This window comes from Canis lupus, chromosome 7 (genome assembly GCF_003254725.2).
Source record: "Canis lupus dingo isolate Sandy chromosome 7, ASM325472v2, whole genome shotgun sequence".
Lineage (NCBI taxonomy): Eukaryota > Metazoa > Chordata > Mammalia > Carnivora > Canidae > Canis > Canis lupus.
In genome coordinates, this window is record NC_064249.1 from 44,801,859 (window position 1) to 44,817,383 (window position 15,525).

General features: G+C 46.1%; 1 protein-coding gene across 1 annotated transcript in view; it reads left to right on the forward strand.

Moving 5' to 3' along the window:
- The first annotated feature begins 3,404 nt into the window (after positions 1 to 3,404).
- PSTPIP2 (proline-serine-threonine phosphatase interacting protein 2) overlaps positions 3,405 to 15,525 on the forward strand; it is a 64,630-nt gene continuing 52,509 nt past the window's right edge. Inside the window, exon 1 of the mRNA XM_025428999.3 lies at positions 3,405 to 3,684. Coding sequence (XP_025284784.1) covers positions 3,652 to 3,684 — 33 coding nt within the window. The 5' untranslated portion in view covers positions 3,405 to 3,651. The remainder of the gene's footprint in view (positions 3,685 to 15,525) is intronic.

Below are 15,525 nucleotides of genomic sequence, written 5' to 3' on the forward strand. Positions count from 1 at the left end.
AGGTCTTGAAAACTAGGCAGAGGTGTTTGGGACATCATTCTGTTGGGCAACAGGGAAACTTGGTAGATTTGTGAGGAGAGGAGAGACATGTAGAAAGCAGTGTTTTAAGAATGATGAGAAAGGATTGGTGGGAGGAAAAGGAGGAAGAGTAGACATCAGATTGCATGAAAATGTGAAATGAAAATTGATGATTCCAGTGGATATTTGTTATTTTGGTCACTTACCATCTATTTGTCCTAAAATAATCTTTTCACTGACACCCCTAGGGAAGTCTTTCCCTTCCTCCACTGCTGTGAGTATAGATGATAAAACTTTTCTGGAAGAGCATTTGGCACTATATTTTCAAGAACCTTAAAAATGTTTATATTCTTTGTACTGTAATTTGACTATGAGGAATTTTAACAAAGATTCATATAAAAGATATTTATCACAGTAATGTTTCTAGACACATCAGGGAAATGCTAGGGAAGTATTGACAGACCCAGCTTATGGGAAATTATGCAAAAGTTAAAAATAATATTGAAGAATTCTTTTTAATTTTTGGGAGGGTTTGTAGTAAACTCATATGGTACAAATTCAGAGGTCCAAAAGGGCATAAAATGAAGAGTAGTTCTCCCTCCCTCCTACATCCCTCAGCCTCATCCCCTCCTCAGAACGAATTATTTTAAAACACGTGTGCATGAGTGCTGCCACTTGGCCTTACTCAAATGGCAGCTTGTTTTGTATCTTTTTTTTTTCATTTAATATATCTGGTGATTGTCCTCTATCAACACACAAATAACTTCCTTATTTTTTAATGCTTGAGTATAATTTCATTATGAAGCTATACCACAATTTATTGAGCTGATTCTCCATCAATAGACATTTAGCTATTTCATATCTTTTGCTAGAATGACCATGCTGCTATGAATAACTACATATTTCACTTTACACACGTGAGAATATATTTGGAATTATGTCTTTGACATGGAATCGTTGGGTCACAATATAAGTGCATTTTAAATTTCAGTAACACGACCAAATTTCTCGTCCCAGAGATTTTTCAAGTTCTATGTGTGCGAGTGTCCATTTAGCCAGTACTGTGTGCTATCGAACTTTTCTTTAAGGAAAAGTGCATTTAATGATTTTAGAAACTACTTATAAAACGTTGTCAAATTTAAAAAAAAGTTACGTGCAACACATGTGTATTATTGGAAGACATAATGCCAAAATATTAACAGCAGTTATCTTAAAAGTATTGACCATTTAATATCATGACTTCAAAATTGCTATAACAGTCTTATTTAACCTTGCTAGTAAAATCTCTCCCATTGGTTATAGAGCCTTAGAGAGAGCACACATTTTAATTGCCTTTTTACTCACAACACCTTGCCCAAGTGATGACTTAAATAAGGTTGAAGAATGAAATGGGTAGTATTTTCCATCAGGGTGGACAAGCATTTGCAATTTTCAATCCTGTCACAAGGTGGTGGAAGAGAGTTAAAATTCAGGGACCTTTGAAACCTGAGTTGTGAAAACCAAGCATTATACATTGTAAGCGTTTGGAAGAGTTCTAAGACAAAAAAAAAAAAAAAAAAGATATATACACACGATATAATATTAATAATAATATACTAAATATATATTTAAATATATTAGATGTATATATTTTAATATATATTACATGTTAAAACTTAGTCAATTAGAATTGCCTCTAAAATACCTGCCCCCAAATCAATGATGAAGACAAACAGAAGATCCTTGACAAGTGCAATGAAATCATCAACTGGTTCGATAAGAACCAGACTGCAGAGAAGGAAGAATTTGAACATCAGCAGAAAGAGCTGGAAAAAGTCTGCAACCCCATCATTACGAAGCTATACCAGGGCACAGGAGGCATGCCAGGAGGAATGCCTGGAGGCTTTCCTGGTGGTGGAGCTCCTACCTCTGGTGGTGTCTCCTCTGGGCCTACCATTGAAGAGGTTGATTAAGCCAACCTGATGTTTCACACATTTGAAGGACCCAAATTTGTAGCAAATTCCATGGCAGTTTTAAAGTCAAGCTGCTATACTAAATATACTGGGCATTCTTGATACTTGAATATGGAATATGTGCACAGGGAAAAGAAATAAACATTGCGCTTTATAAGCACTGTATTGTTAAGTGGGAAATGCAATGTCTTAAATAAAACTGTATTTAAAATTGGCACCACAAAAAATTATCTGCCCCCAAATATTAAAAACTTCCATGAAAAATCTTGGTGCTGTCTTCCTTAATGTCAGTTTCTTTCATCTCCCCAGGTGGTGCTAGGTCTTACCTCTCCGAAGGTTTACTCCTCTTCCTGGTGCCTACCATGGCCTGTCCTGCCTCCCGATGGTGCCACCAGGCTTCCCTTCCTCCTAACGTCACTGCTTTCCAAAGAGATGAACCACCAGACCCCTGGATGCATGCCCCTGGAGTGATCTGAGGCTGGGGTCAGTTCATCTTCTTATGGTGGATGACTCAGCTGGTGAGATCTCATCACAGGGAGACTGGGGGTGGTGTTAGGAGCAGGATCTTTTAGCTATACTTTGAATCACCCCAGCAGCTGCTCTTTCACTGTCCCTGGACAAAGGTAGAACCCACGCAAGAGGCAAATGCTTGTCTCTCCAGGCCTGCAGTTGCAGGTGGCCATAAACAACTCCATCTTGGTGTCCTTGATCTTCCTTTGCTCTGCCTTGAGCACCTACTCTTTGCCCAGGGTGGATTTGCTCCAGCGGGGATAGCTGTCTTTGGCCCTGGTCCTGTTTGGAAGTGCAGAACTCTAACCCAGCTCTTCCATCTGTTTCATACCCTGGAACCTTGGGGAAGTCATTCAGCCTCTCTGAGGCATAGTTTTGGCTCAGGGCATGGAGGACCGGGCAGTAGTCTGCCCCAGAGCTCCATAGTCCCTCAAAGCTGGGATGGGTCTGCACTGTCCGGGGGTTGTGTATGGCCTGAGGGTGGGAGAGCGCATGGAGCGGAAGGAGGCTCTGGCCTTCTACTGGAGCGGGACTGGTGGAAAGAGGTCTCGGGTCTTGAGAATGGGGAGGAGGTCAGGGTGGAGCTGCGCTCCTGGAGGCCTGGTCAGGACCCCGCTAAGGGACCTACAGTGCAGGGCTCATAGTATCGGTGGCTTTTCCTGGACTTTTCTGCCCAGGGGGGGCTCGGTAGCGCAGCGGGCGCGTCCGGGGTGGTCCACAGGCCTCGCGGAAGCGTCGCAGCCCCGGGGACGCCGGCGGGCGGGCGGGCTGACAGCCGGGGCCCGCCCCCGCCCCCGCCCCCTGATCCCGCGGGGCCCTGCCCCGCCCCGCTGAGCCCGGCTTCCTCCGCGGGGGCTTCGGTCGGGGGAGGAGGGAGCGCGGAGGCGAGAGGGGAGCCGCATTCGGGAGGCCGCAGGACCGGTTCCTCGCAGTCCCCGAAGGCTTCCCGACAGAGGCGGCGCGGCAGGCTCCGGACTCGCCCTGGGCGGGGCGCGGGCCCGAGGGCGGCGCTCGGGGAGGAGCCGTGGGCGGGGCTTGGGGGCCGGGCCGCCCCCCGCCGTCGGGCTGCGGGGCAGGGGCCGCGTCGCTCGGCCACCGGCCACTCGGCGCCTCCAGCCGCCCCGCTCCGCTCGGCTCCGCTCCGCTCGGCTCGCCCCAGCCGGCGCCGGCCATGACGGGCGCACTGTTCAGGGCCAACTTCTGGGTGAGTGCCCGGGCCCTTTCCGCGCGGCGCGCCCGCGAGCCCCCGGGGTCGCTCGGGTCCCCGGGCGCCCCCCTCCCGGCCGCCCGCCGCGACACCCGGGCCCGGGCCGTGCCCCCCCCCCCCCCCCCCGGCCTCTGCCGCCGCCTGCCCGGCCCGGCGCTCGCGGGTGGCCCTGCCGCGCCTCCACCCCGCGCCCCGAGCAGAGCCGCCGCCGCGCCCCTGGAGGCCCTTCCCCGGGACCTGCCTGCCGCCGTTTGGCCTCTCGGCTGCCTGGCGCGACCCGGTCCCCCCGCCTGGCGCGGGGGCCTCGCGGCGCAGTTTAGATCCCGCCTGGTGAGGCCCCTTCCTTGAAGCTTCCGAGGTTTGCCCCGGGGGGCTCTGCGCACCTGTAGGCCCCACCTACACCTGTAGGCGTTGTCATTGTGGGGAAAAGTAGGGCAGGAGACCCGCCTTGCGACACTTGGTTCTCAGCTCTCAGCCCACATGTCACCTCTTGAGGGAAGCCTTTTCTGATTGTGCCCAGGAGGCCCTGCTGCTGGCTCACATGTCACACCTTCTGTTCCTTCGTAGCATTCATCAGTTCCCGGTTTGGGGCTGGGGAGAGGCAAGCACCTGAGCGCCTTGGGACAGGGGCCTTCAGGGCTACTGTCTCCTTCAAGCAGGTGCAGGGTGGGTGCTCGCCTAATAGTTGTTGACGGAGTAAGTGGGTCTAGAAAGACGAGGGGTGGGCGACAGGGTGGGAGCGGCAGCCTCCGTCCTCAGAGGGCTCACAGCCACCCACCCAGGGGTGCTTGCAGGAGTGGGTCTGGGCTGGGGCAGAAAGGAGCTCTGGGTTAGGAGTTAGAGGGTGGGGGAAGGTCAGGGGGAGAGAACTTTCTGTTTATACCCCCCCCCATCTTATACTTCCAGAAAGTATCTGAGATCCTGAGAGATATTTTTTGCAAAGGTATCTTTCATCTCTAATTTTCTGTAACACTTTATGTCAAATAATAGAAACTGTAATAGCCGACATGACAGTGCACAGTCTGTGACTAACACAGTTGGTTTTTTAAGATTTATTTTTTAATATTTATTTGGCAGAGAGAAGGAGAGTGTGTGCATGTGGGAAGAGGAAGGGAAAGAGGGAAAGAATCTCAATCAGACTCCACGAACCAGGGCGGGAGGGGGTGGTGGTGTGGGGGCTCAGTCTCAAGACCCTGAGACCATGACCCTAAGATCATGACCTGAGCTGAAATCAAGAGTCAGATGCTTAACCCACCGACTGAGCCAGCCAGGAGACCCAACTAACACCATTCTAAATGCTTCATACACGCAATGACCCTGTGAGGTAGCTTGCTTACTGTCATTTTATAGATGAGAAAACTGAGTGCCAGAGAGGTTAAGCAACATTCCCATGCTGCTAGGGCTGTTAAACAGTGGAGTTGGACTCTCCATGGACCAAATGCTCCATGAATCTCTCCCCCATCCCCAATATTTTATTTATTTATTTTGACAGAGAGAGAGAGAACAAGCTGGAGGAGCTACAGGCAGAAGGAGAGGGAGAAGCAGACTCTCTGCCAAGCAGGGAGCCCGATGTAGGGCTCTATCCCAGGACCCTGGGATCATAACCTGAGCTGAAGGCAGATGCTTAAGTGACTGAGCCCCCCAGGTGCCCCTCCATGAATGTCTTAATGAGGCTGGCACTCAGCAAGATTGTCCCAGCATTGCTCTCTGCATGGCTCCTTTGCTACTGTCAGAGATAGATGGTGGGTCATCATCCAACCCCTTTGTCCGGACATCTTTCTGTTCCAGCTCCAGTTAGGAGCTCATGGAGGGTAGGCGCTGGGTGCCACCATCAGCTGAGCCCCCAGTACTGCCATGGTACCTTGCATATGAGTGCTCAGGAATCAGCCAGACCTGGGGGCAAAGGGGTAGAAGGGAACCTGCTAGAACCTCAGCAGTATCTGGGATGCTTCCAACCACTCAGGGGGCAGGGGAGGCAAGGCTGTGGTGAGCCCAGAGGGGAATAACTTTCATGTTTGAAGGGTGAGAATGTTGTGATTGGACATGGTAGAAAACTTTGGAAACACAAGTGAGTATCAGTTGACTGGATTTATTAAATATTTATGATATGATTTTCTCTATAAGCATTTCTCTCTCTCTCTCTTTAAAGATTTTATGTATTCATTTGAGAGAGAGAGAAAGCATGAGAGGGCAAGGGGGAGGGGGGAGGGAAGAAGGGGCAGAGGGAGAGGGAGAAGCAGACTCTCCACCCAGTGGGGAGCCTGCCTCAGGATTCCATCCCAGGACTTTGAGATCATGACCTGAGCCAAAGGCAGACACTTAACTGACTGAGCCACCCAGGCGTCCCTCTATGAGAAATGAGGATTCCTAATTGAGGTGGCATTTATAGGGGAAAGGCCACGGCCTGGGTTAGAAGGCATATTCCCATGAGGAAGCAAGGTGAGTGTGGGGTGCAGGTTTGGCCTTAAGTTTGTGGAGGAGGAAGGGTCGGGGGTTGGGGTGGGGAAGGAGAGTCCAGCAGAGGCCAAGGACCCTGGGCCAGGAGGAAGGGTCTGTTCCAGGGTGGAGGCCATAGGGAGAGGCAAGGAGGAGATAAGGGACAGGCAGGGTGTAGAGGTCAAAGTCACAGGGCAAGGCAACCAGTTGAAGGTGAGTATTAGAAAGGAGAGATGGAAAAAAAAAATAAAAGAAAGAAAGGAGAGATGGGCTCAGAGGAGGCTGGCTCCCTGTAATGTGAACTGGAGAATGAGGTGAGGGCCACAGAAATAAGGAAGTCAGGAGGAGGAACTGGTTTGTGGAAAGAGAGGGAGGAGGAGGAAGAGGCAGAGGTAATATTAACAATAGTTAACTGCAGGGGTAGCAGTGGCAAGGACTAAGGCCAGCAGCATCCTGAAGCCTTCACCCCTGCCTCTGCTTTTCTTCCTCATTTCCATAAAAAATGGTCCATTAACTGTGTCTGCTCCGTCAGGGTTTAGTACAATGCCAGGCCCAGCACACAGCGAGCACGTGTGTTGTCAGCTATTACTACTATCAGCACGGAGGTGACAGTCACTCCAGGAGAAAGTATAAAAAGATGTGAAGTCCCCAAGGAAGCACCCCTGAAGAATACCTTTGTTTACGCAGGAGGAGAGAGAGGTCAAATAAAGGCAGAGATGTAGGGATGTAACCAGGAAAGGGCTGGCACACACCCTCGGGAAAATGTTCTTTTTTTTTTCTTTTCTTTTCTTTTTTTGTGGAAGTTCTATGGTCAGATTGAGTGGATACTCCAGAAAGGGTGTGAGTCAGGACATTCTTCATACATAATTTACTCAAATGCCCCATGGAAATGCTTGTGTAAAGGAACCTTGCTGTGGACCTGTCTGGAAGGGAGTAGATGGCGTTCTTTAGAACCTGGATGGTCCCTAGGAGGTGTTGTTGGCCTGGTGGGAAGCACACAGGTTGTTTCTTTCCTACTCTCTTTCCTATGCGGACCTGACCTGTGGTTACGTGGCGCCCGTACGTTACCATGTTAACATTGATGCTACCTGGTCAGAATAAGACAGTGGTGGTGGATGCAGTTTCTAGAAGTTCAGGGAAGCAGCTAGGACACGGTAGAGGGAAACCCCCAGTCTTTGACACCATCAGACAACGTTTTCCAGGTGTGGACAGACACAGGTAGAACCTGTTTCAGAAGAGGTACATGTCCTACCCCCGATCCCCTGGGAGATCCTCACTCAGTCTCCTCATGTGGGTGTGAGGCCTGCACAATGGTCTAGATCCTTATTTTGACCAGGGCTTCCTGATTCTCAAGACTCTTGGTCCAAACCAGCTTCCCTGTCTCTGTGCCTGCCTTGCCCCCCGCTGCATCCTGTACCCGCAGGATACAGAACGGTGGGCCTCTCCGTTCTGCCTGCAGAGCCACCAGGGGAGGTCTTAGGGCCATTTGAATTTGCTCACTGCTCTGCTCTGGACTCACAGCTGTCCCTCTGCTACAAGTCTTGGCCAACATGGAATCTTGTCATTCTGGGGCCTTTCCAGAACTAAGCAGGGACCACATTGGGCTTTGCTCAATGACTTTTTTTTTTTTTTTTTTTTTTTTATAGTGACCTACAGCAGTACGGGAAGCTGCTTTTTTCTCTTTTTTTTTCAAGACTATTTATTTTTTCATGAGAGACAAAGAGAAAGAGGCAGAGACACAGGCAGAGGGAGAAGCAGGTTCCATGCAGGGAGCCTGATGTGGGACTTGATTCCAGGACCCGGAGATTACACTCAGAGCTGAAGGCAGACACTCAACCAGTGAGCCACCCATGTGCCCCCAATTCCTTTTTTCTTGTTTTATTTTCATACAAATTTAATGAGAGGCATGGGACCTATCTATAAGGAAATTTTAAAAATTCCTGCTTTTCTCAACATCATTATGCAGACACTCATACTCTTCTAGTAGTTACCATCACTTTACAAAATAATATGATCACACTGCTTTTTCTTGATAGAGCAGTTTTAAAATTATCTATTGACTTACTGCTGTATTTGAGGATTTATTTATTTGTTTGTTCTTGTATTTGAGGATTTAGTTCCTCACCTCTATTTCCCTGTAAAAATATATCACTAATTTTAACTTTTTATGTAGAAACAATTTTAAAGTTACAGAAATCTCGAGAGTATAAAGAATTTACATATACCCTTCCCTCAGATTCCTCAGTTTTAAACCCCATCTTTCTCTTGGTAGATATACACATTTGCCCTGAGCCACTGAAAATAAATATCACTATTTAGATTGTGGAGCATATAGAGATTGTTTACCTAAAAGCTAAGTATTATACTATGTTTAAATCTCCATTCATGTTTTTCCTGGACTTTATAATTACCTTTCTTTTGGGGGGGCGGGGGGAGAGGGAATTACTCTTCTTTATCAGAGACTTTTTTTTTCATGCTCAAGCCTTCAGGGGTTTTGTATCTTGTATTATTTTTTTTATCTTGCGTTATTATTTTTTTCACAAATAAGCAAATTTGTTCACAGATTGGATTTGCAGGGTGAATGCAGAGTTCAGAGCTTGGTGTCCCAGATACCCATTATGCAAAGGCCTAAAAGTATAACATGCGTATAAATAAATACATGTAATTAAAATTTATTCTACAGTAAAAAAGATTTAGTGAAGCAAAGCTTGGTATAAATGTGTATGGAGGCATGCTAATTTCTGGAATTTTTTTTTTTTTTTTTTTTTTTTTTTTTTTTTTTTTTTTTTGGTGAAACATCTATACATCTATAGATTTTATCAGCTAGTCAAAGCAAAATAATGGTTATATCCAAAATACAGAATATCCAAAGCTGCTCTATTTGTACAACTAATTGATAATTTTGTAATTGATTTTTGTAACTATTATTTACTAACTCCTAAATGTAATCAGGATGTCTAGTTGTGTACATATTTTGTTACAAAATAAATATCATCTAAATTTCAATATTAATGAAAAGCTCATCCTGAGTTGGAAATGGTAGACATTGTTTTTTCTTTACCTGTACTAGAAACCTCCTACTTTAACAAAAAGAAGAGCTTTAAATAAGAGAAGCTGTTGGCTAGCTTCATTCTATGAGGCTTCATAGTCGTCATTTTTAAAGACATCAAACCATTAAAAATTTCCAACTAAATAAATGAAGATGCTTTAAGTTGATGAAGCAATATATTAATATATTGTTGCCAGGAATTTGTGGTGTTGGTTGTTGCCAGGAGTTTTAAAACTCATATATTGTGAAAATCCGTGAAGATTGTAGAACCATACCACTCACTCTAGAAAAGTCAGGCAACAGGAAAACTAGGTATTTTCAATGCGGCTGTGAATCTTACAACCTGCCGACAAGGGCTTCATCACTTGCCTCAGATCATGGGCTTCCTGTTTCCCAAACAGTATGTATGTGAGCAAAGGAGGAGAATCAGACTTCTCAAAGTCACAGTAGACTGGTGGCTTGTTTGTTTAAACCTACTTTCTGGGGTTAACTCTTACTTTGCATTTTTGGGCTGAAGATTAGCCAGGAGTCAATAGGACTCCTGTTGTCAATAGGCAACATCTTTTTTTTTTTTTTTAATTTTTTTATTTATTTATGATAGTCACAGAGAGAGAGAGAGAGAGAGAGGCAGAGACACAGGCAGAGGGAGAAGCAGGCTCCATGCACCGGGAGCTTGATGTGGGATTCGATCCCGGGTCTCCAGGATCGCGCCCTGGGCCAAAGGCAGGCGCTAAACCGCTGCGCCACCCAGGGATCCCTTTTTTTTTTTTTTTTTTAAGATTTTATTTATTTACTTGAGAGAGAGAGAGCACAGAGGGAGAGAGAGAAGCAGGCTCCCTATTAAGCAGGTAGCCTAACGTGGGAGTTGATCCTAGGACACTGGGATCATGACCTGAGCCAAAGGCAAATGCTTAACCAGCTGAGCCACCCAGGCGCCCCTCAACATATCTGATAGAGGTTTTTTTCTTCATGAGAATAGGAAAGCTTTTCCCCAGTGGGCCCTAATACCCCCATCTTAAACTCCTTGTACTATTTGTATGTATAAAGAGGCTCAGGATAGCACAGGGCAATCTTAAACCCCAGTGTGCAAATCCATAATAACTCATCATTTTCTATCTTTGTGGACTATTATCTAGTGTCAAAACTCACTGGTCAAATATGGCTGTTTCATTAGCATTGACTAGGTCACACAGGATTGCATTTCATAGATTAGAAACCAGTTGAAGATTTCTTATTTATTTATTTATTATTTATTTTTAAAGGTTTTATTTATTTATTCATGAGAGAGAGAGAGAGAGAGAGGCAGAGACACAGGCAGAGGGAGAAGCAGGCTCCATGCAGAGAGCCCAATGGGAGACTCGATCCCGGGACTCCAGGATCACGCCCTGGGCCAAAGGCAAATACTCAACTGCTAAGCCACCCAGGCATCCCAAGACTTCTTTTTTAAAAACAGAAATGATCACAGCTAACTATTTTTGAGACTAAAATAAAAGAGTATTCTTAGATATTTAAATGCACTATTTACCTACTATTCTTAAAACAAAAAAAAAGGTTGTAATGATCTTAAATATTTTTTTCACAGATGACCTTTCATTCTTTACACATATTACTATTTATGGGAGTGGGTTACAGTTTTTCAAGTACTTTTATAACCCCCCAAGTGTGATATTAAAAGCTCCACCTATCTCAATGATATCACTGTTTTCACAACTATATTGTAGCAGAGAGAGAGAAAAAAATAAAGACCAAGAAAAGTTGTGATAGCCGCAGAAGGCTGGCCCCTGCCTCATACCCACAAATTTCACTCTATAAACCACAGCCTCACAAAACTACTTGCTATACCCCAAGGGGCTGAGGGAAGAGGGTGGGGAGATAGATGTTCCCTTAGCCCCACCCGCAGGACTTTGCATTGACCTCTGCTCCTGCCACTAGGTGTTGGTTAGGAGACCTTCTGAAAGTCCGTTCTTCTAGCAGGATACTCATCACTCTGTGTTGAGTCACCTGTTTCTTTGCCTGTCTTTCTTACAAGGCTACGGTCACCTTCTATCTCCTTCACCTCAGTGTCCCTAGAGCTTGACACAGTTCTGAGAACACAGTATGTGCTCAATAAATATTTAACACATGAAGAAATGAACATGGAAGTCTCACCTACTTGATCCAAAAAGAGGCACCCATTGCCCTTGACTCCCACACATGCTTTACATGTATGTACTATTCAGGGGCCACGCAGACAAATTCCACATGTTTAACTAGTCATGTTACCTTTTCTTTTTTCTTAGTCTGATGCCATATTTTATGTATTATGGCAAAATATCTATCATGTAAAATTTGCCATCTTTTTTTTTTAAGATTTTATTTATTTTATTATTAGAGACAGAGCGGAGGGGAGGGAAAGGCAGAGACATAGGCAGAGGGAGAAGCAAGTTCCCTGCAGGGAGCCTGATGAAGGACTCAATCCCAAGACCCCAGGATCACGCCCTGAGCCAAAGGCAGACGCTCAACCGCTGAGCCACCCAGGCAGCCCTGCCCACTCTGTTTTGATGATCTTGTTCCAGTTTCTTGTTTCCTACTCCATTACGAAGCCAGACACCAACCGGTGAAAGCTCATTTACTTTCTGTCTAAATAAGATTAGGTTTGGGATGAGTAACAGAAAACCCAAAACAAGGGTGGCCTAACAAGGATAGTGTATATTTCTATCTCACATACACAAAGTCCCCAGATGGTCTTCCTGGAGCTGGCATGGCCCCTCATAGCATCAGGACCCACATTCCTGCCTGCTTACTTCAGAGGTACCTGGTTCAGTGCCTGGCACATAATGGATTTGATGTAGGCACGCTGGGTCTGAAGATCCAGAGGGGGTCACCCCAGACCAGCTAAGAGGGTCATTGGCTTTTTGCAGGATAGAAAGGCACCTGGCTGGCTCAGTTGGAAAAGCATGTAACTCTTGATCTCAGGATTGTGGATTCGAGCTCCATGTTGGGTGTAGAGATTACTAAAATAATAATAATAATAATAATAATAATAATAATAATAATAAACTTCAGGAAAACAAAATAAGGGACACCTGGGTGGCTCAGGTCATGATCCTGGGGCCCTGGGATTGAGTCCCATTTATTTATTAACTAGAGACAGAGAGAGGCAGAGACACAGCAGAGGGAGAAGCAGACTCCACTCAGGGAGCCTGACGTGGGACTCGATTCCGGGTCTCCAGGATCATTCCCTGGACTGAAGGCAGCACTAAACTGCTGAGCCACTGGGGCTGCCCAATAAATAAAATCTTTAAAAAAAAAGATGCAAAGTGAAATATCGAACATGTGTAAACAGGACCTAGCAGAGAAACAGCAGAGATGGAAGCTTTCTAAAAATTCCAGTTTCCCTGTATCAGATTCACAGGACTGTCTGTTGAATGGCTAAAAGGAGCATTCATTTACAGGACGACATTTAAAAACTTTTGACAAACATACAAAGTGATTTTCTAGAAGGCAGATGTATTCCCAGTGTCCCCAATAATATCCAAAAGGACCAGCTTTGCTACATCGGACATGGTAGATGTGGTTTCTTCTGGCTCATTTAATAAGCAAAAACAGGTGCCTCATTAAACTCACATTTGTGTTTTTATCACCAGGGAGGGTGAACATTTGTTTATTTTCTTGTTCTGTTTTGTCTTTTAAACATGGTTCTGCTTCTTTCCTTGCACTTAAATTATGAATTTACATGTGTTTTAGGAAATGATATAGTCTTTGTCATTTACTACAAATATTTGAATGCACATTCTTGTGTCTACATATGTGTGTTGTGTATATAATTTGCATGTTCTAGCATCAGTAGATACAGTGTGGTAGTGAAGGGCAGTCTGCAGCCCATCGGGCTTCTGTGTTGGACATTCCTGACTTGCAATCACAGCTCTGCTCCTTTTAAACTGAGGGATGTTATATTCCCTTGTTCAAATCACTCCACTTTCCTGGGCTTAGTATCCTCATCTGTAACATGATAATTGCACTTAAAATGTGTATATATTTTGAAAATGCTGTATATAGTCAAGTGTGTGGAGCTAATCTTTTGTTTATATCTATTACACACCAATGTTTAAAAACTTGTCCTTGGGCAGCCCGGGTGGCTCAGAGGATTAGCGCCGCCTTCGGCCTGGGGTGTGATCCTGGAGACCGGGGATCAAGTCCCATGTCGGGCTCCCTGCATGGAGCTTGCTTCTCCCTGTGCCTCTCTCTCTGTCTCTCATGAATAAATAAATAAATCTTAAAAAAAGAAAAAAACTTGTCCCTATGCTGGAAGCTTGATAAACATTCAATTATTTTTGTCTGAGCTTTTCTTTCTTTCTTTCTTTCTTTCTTTCTTTCTTTCTTTCTTTCTTTCTTTCTTTCTTTCTTTCTTTTTTTTTTTAAAGATTTTATTTATTTGTTCATGAGAGACACACAGAGAGAGGTAGAGACACAGGTAGAGGGAGAAGCAGGCTCCCTGAGGGGAGCCTAATGTGGAACTTGATCCTAGGATCTGGGGATCACAACCTAAGCCAAAGGCAGACGCACAACCACTGAGGAACCCAGGTGTCCCCTCTGAGCTTTTCTACGGTGAAAGTTTTACTCAATATTTAATCATCTTTCTGAATGAGTCCCAGGTGTTCTGACATTTGTAGAAGCCAGAGATCTGGATGGACCTCTAAAGGCAGGAGAAGATGTCATGACCCCTGCCCTCAGCGGGCCTGTGCTCTCGTAAGGGGGCAAACACGTATGTCTGACCCTGATTGGAAGTAGGCTGGTCTACTCTCCTCACGCCAAATGGTGTGGGTTAGCAGAGTAGGATTATAGGATGGGTCCAGCTGGGTGGGTACAATGGGCACCAGTCCCTAAAAAGGACTAAGATAGCACGGGGCACATGATAAGATGGGGAAATCTGTTTCTAGAAGCACCTCAAGGGAGGGTAAGGCTTGCCCTGGGGCTGCAAGGAATGCTTGAATAAGCTGCTTAGGATCCAGGAACCTAGACTCCACCCATCCTGGCAGATTCTGTCTTGAATGAGAACAGTGGATAGTTTGATGCCCTCTGAGGGCCCAGAGCCTGGTTTCAGGCTTCGTTGTGCTGGGTGATGGGTGCAAACTGGAACACTGGGGGAACAGTCGCTGTGATCTCCCCTCTCCACTCTTTTCTTGTGGTGCTGATTTGATTCTGCTCCAATTTGAACACTAGTTTATCTGTTTGAAGAACAGCTGCTTAAAGTGACAGATTATAAATGGCCACAAATGTCTGCCAGCCCTAGAAATACAGTTCCTTTACTGCTCCAGGCCCTGGTTGCCCCGCCTCTTGGATCTGCTCTGAGGATACAAACACCGACACTAAGCTTTCTCCATCTTGAGATGGCCAGGTCCTGAACAAGGGGTCCCGAAAGGCTTTAAACTCTCTGGAATACAAAGTATTTCCTTAGGCCTTTGTCGGCACTTCTGCTAAAGGCCAGATCTGGAGATCTGGAAAACTGACCGGTACTGTGGGCTGTCCCCAGCTTAGGCTTCCTTGTCTACCTGTCCTACGTAAGCACTCTCCTGACCTGTTTCATCATGTTTCCTGTGGAATTCCTGCCAGAAGAGTGGTCGGTTGGCTTTGATTCTGACCCCAGCCACTGCTCAGGGCTACTGTCTTGGCCAGCAGGCTTCTCATTGGTCAACTCCAGCTGGCTCGGCCCTTTGCAGGCAGCGTGGGTGGACACTGTGGTGTTCCTCCCAGGTGTCTTTAGCTCTGAGTCAAAGGGAGCAAATGTGATGCAAATCGAGGCATCTACTATTGAGCCACGTGATCCCTTCTGCAGAAACGAAAAAAGGCACCAGGGCCCAAGGGCTCAGCAAGCTAGAAGCCTGTCTGCTCTCCAGGGCACAGAAATAAGTCCTGTGGACAGGGTTTCAGATGGGGGAAGCGGGGAGCCTGGGAAGACCTGGGGGTCCATGAGAGGCTGAGAGTACAGGACTGCAGCTATTCAGATGGAATTGTGGTTGACTGGGTGAGAATAGGAAGTGGGGAGGGACAGGCCACCAGCTAAGGGCAGCCACAGTCCTCCCACCCATGGCTACATATCATTTGGGGTCTGCACCCCACTCTACCTCAGATGAGGTGAGGGACTTGCCTGAAGCCACCCAACTAACCACTCTAGGCTTGAGCTTCCTGTTTTGCAATGAGAACAATACTATCTGGCCAGCCTAAAACTAGGCCCATTCTGTGGCTCAGATGATAAAATAGATTATAGTCTTGTGAAACAGGAGGAACTGTCAGTAATGCATGTTATGTCAATAGTGTAGTGGTTTCTTTGCACTCAATTTTTAAAGTTATGAGAATGAGGGGATCCCTGGGTG